General features: G+C 49.3%; 1 protein-coding gene across 1 annotated transcript; it reads left to right on the forward strand.

Moving 5' to 3' along the window:
• Positions 1-2,609: 2,609 nt before the first annotated feature.
• Positions 2,610-3,276, forward strand: GUITHDRAFT_122632 (hypothetical protein; the record flags this gene model as incomplete). Its single annotated transcript, XM_005818090.1, has 2 exons — positions 2,610-3,085; positions 3,237-3,276. The coding sequence occupies 2 exons, from the start codon at positions 2,610-2,612 to the stop codon at positions 3,274-3,276; spliced, it is 516 nt and encodes a 171-aa protein (XP_005818147.1).
• Between the last annotated feature and the right edge of the window lie 494 nt (positions 3,277-3,770).

Raw genomic sequence — 3,770 nt, forward strand, 5'->3', positions numbered from 1 at the left:
TGCGGCGAGCAGATGAAGAGGGAAGGATGATTCTGCGTTGACTTGAGCTCGAGCAAGCCTGGTTGGAAGAGTTCGAGTGATTTTGCGGCCTTGAGAGTCTTTGCGTTGTTCGGTCATATGTCGTCAATGTTTCGACTCAGTTCAGAGCTAATGGCATCATGTTCGTTAGCTAATAGCATCATGTTCGTTAGCTAATGGCATCATGTTCGTTAGCTAATAGCATCATGTTCGTTAGCTAATAGCATCATGTTCGTTAGCTAATAGCATCATGTTCGTTAGCTAATAGCATCATGTTCGTTAGCTAATAGCATCATGTTCGTTAGCTAATAGCATCATGTTCGTTAGCTAATAGCATCATGTTCGTTGTAGTTGATACACATATTTCATTGTTGACCTGTAAGTCCTGAAGTCTACTTGGAAGTTCAAGTACGGACTGTGCAAGTTCAACGGTTGAAGATAGACACGATGACATTCTTTTGTAGTATCTGCTTATGACTCGGTCCAACTTGAATCCTCCAATTTTGACCTGTGAACCCGCAGCCCGACGATCCATGTTGTTCATCCTCATGGAAAAGGAAAGATTTTGCTTCGAGATTTCTATCTTTGCCTCATGTCCGACTCCTAAAGCCGGATCATTCTTGTGTAGTGAAGGCACACGTCGAAAATCTACTCAGCTGAGCACAAGCTCATCCTCTAGACCCCTGCAAAGGAGCATGAGACTCAACGCGGGTATACATGATCGCAAATCAAATGACACGTCACCATGGGATGAAAGACTCCTCCTGCTCGTCATATACGTAGCAGAAGGCGTTTCCGGGCCTCGCGCAGTGATCTCGGTAGCTGCATACCCACACTTCAAACCTGCTAGCCACCATCTGCTTCCCGAGTCCACCCGTCATGATGGTGTAGTTCATCGCAAGCTCACTATCCACGATCTCCTGCCACTCATGCTGTATTTTGCAGGTGAGGTAGTCTGGGTACATAGTCCAGTTTCGCTCTGTTGCTCCAGTTGGAGTTGAAGCTAGGAGTAATGCAGCTGTCGTGCTGTCAAAATATTCTGAGGAAGAGGATACTAGTAGGGTTGTACTTGGTTCGAACGTGAATACGGTGGAAGAGATATCTTCACTTCCGCTGCAATAAGTTTCGTTTCGGCACGGTTCTAGATTCGCGTCTAATTGAGTGAAAGAAGGCCAAGACTTGTGGTAGCACGTCAGATTGTTGCCTCTTAGATCCAAGATGGAAAGTGAAGTCAAATCAGTGAAAGCCTGTGAAGAAATGCAGGAAATCTTGTTGTTGTTGAGGTACAACCTCTGCAAGTTTGAGAGCCCGTCGAAGATCCCGTCAGGAACCATCTGCAGGTTGTTGGTGGAAAGCCATAGCCCCTGCAAAGTGGAGAGCCGACTGAAGATTCCTGCCGGCAGACTCTCCAGAATGTTCTGATCCAGGAATAGCTGCAGCAAGCTTGAAAGGCCGTCGAAAACCCCTGCTGGAAGACTTTTCAGCTGGTTGCGCTGAAGCAGGAGGTACTCCAAGCTGTAGAGCCCATCGAAGACAGTGTTGTTGGCTATTTCCCGAATGGGCGGTATCTGATAATTCAAACGCAAACTCTTTTGACCATAATCAAATATAACATCAATACCACAATCACCGTTACAGGTGCCCTCCCTCCACAACAACCCCTCATCTGACTTATGAAACGTGCAGCTGTTACAGTAGGCTAACGATTCGCCGGCCTCGGCCTGCAGACATGCCCAGCTTCCCAGCAGAAACCAGACAAACGTCCTCCTCCTGCCTTGACTCTTCCGCTGCATCGCGTGCGCGGTTTTTGAGGTCGATTGATGGTCAGGTGGGGTGGTACAGGGAGAGGGTAGTTGGTTTAATGCCCACTGAATTAGCTTTCATATGTTGAATTGATTCTACTAATTTTGAAAAGATGCGATATTAATTCCAATTGCTCACTCGAAATTTGAGTTCAGTGGAACCCCTCCGGTAGGAAACTGACTTTTCAATATCTAAACTCATCAACTGATGGTCATTTTTAATAAACTTTAGTCAAAGTTTCACTTAGTGATTGGATTTTACTCAAAGTTAATTTAAATCAGTACTATTCCAAGATAGAACAGTACTGGCAGCATCTGTCAAGTACGGTATCAATTATAATCATTTTAATGGATACAGTACCATTTTCAAGTGACGTTAGTACTATTTAAATAAGTTAAGTGACTCAGTGATGGCATGGTAACTAAAACTTCACGGCAGTGACCTCACTTATGACTACAATCACTTTAACTTAACTTTGAGTAAAAGCATGGGGGGGGAGACCCACGTCCCGGTCCGGTGGCAGTGACTTATTGTAACTTAACTTTGAGTAAATGGGCCTTCTGTCACGTTAGGAGCTCGGAGCCACTGAGCACCACCGTTGAGCGGGCCAGGCACTGAGGCGTTCCGACTGACTCAGTGAACTTCCGAATCGGCGCCGGGCCCGGCCCGGCCGCCTGCGGCGTTCGGCGGCCCGGCGGAGTCCCGGGGACGGTGAACGGTGGACCCTGGCGTTCCGGCTGAAGTGGCGGGTAACGTTTACACGCCTTTTTGAACGTTTGCTCTGAAGAATGTCGTCGCTGGTGCATGCGCGGGTGCGGTACTTCGAGGAGAGGATGCGGGCAGGGGGATGGGAGGAGGCGGACGAGAGCAAGGTGAAGGTGAAGGTGGACCAAGACATCCTGAGCCCCGGCCTCGTCAGGCAGGCCAAGAGGAGACTGAGGAAGGAAGAAGCGATCGGGGAGGAGGAGGGAGGGGAGGGAGGGCAGGAGCCGACGTGGAAGAAGAGGAAGAGTATGGGAGGACAAGACAAGGAGAACGAGATGGCGAGGTCAAAGAACGTGAAAGAAGTCAAAGAGAACAAGAACAGCATGTCTGATGAGATCGTCTGTCAAATCTCTTTCAGTGAGGAGCTCGAAGAGACAGCACCCGACGCGGAGAAGGAGGTGAAGGAGGAGGAGGAGCCAGATCAGGTGCAAGAGGAAGAAAACAAAGTTGAAGCGAAAATCATTCCTCCCTCTGTTGTCACATGGACTATCCACCCGTGGTATCACTCTCTTCCTCTCTCTTTGCTCCCTTTTCCTGCCTCTGCTGACTTCTCCTACCTCTCCCCCTCCATTGTCCTCCCTCCTTCCTCTAGCTCATACTTGCCAACACAAGTTCTGACATCGCATGTCATTGTTGCCAGGTCCTCGCAGTCCCTTCTGTGTGAACAAACTCAAGAAAGTTCAGAGATGAACGCACAAGAGAATTTCAGTTCGCCTAGGACATGTGAGTTGTGAAGAGCATGCTATAGTGATGAGACTCAAACATGACTTCTTTTCTCCTCTTCTTCTTTCTCCTCCTCCTCCTCCTCCTCCTCCTCCTCCTCCTCCTCCTCCTCCTCCTCCTCCTCCTCCTCCTCCTCCTCCTCCTCCTCCTTCCTCCTCCTCTACCTCCTCCTCCTCTACCTCCTCCTCCTCCTCCTCCTCTACCTCCTCCTCTTCCTCTACCTCCTCCTCCTTCTCCTTCCTCCTCCTCCTCCTCCTCCTCCTCCTCTACCTCCTCCTCTACCTCCTCCTCTACCTCCTCCCCTCCCCAACCCCCTTCCCTTGCCCCCCCCCCCCCCCCCCCTTCCTTTCTTCTCTTCTTCTCGTACTTTCACTTCTTGAACTTGTTTTCTTCTCTCTACTTCTCTCCGTCGTCGCCATCACATTTCCAGCAAGGTCAAGGATGATTCTAACGAGGAGTTT

The sequence above is a fragment of the Guillardia theta genome (genome assembly GCF_000315625.1).
Source record: "Guillardia theta CCMP2712 unplaced genomic scaffold GUITHscaffold_386, whole genome shotgun sequence".
NCBI classification, from domain to species: Eukaryota; class Cryptophyceae; order Pyrenomonadales; family Geminigeraceae; genus Guillardia; species Guillardia theta.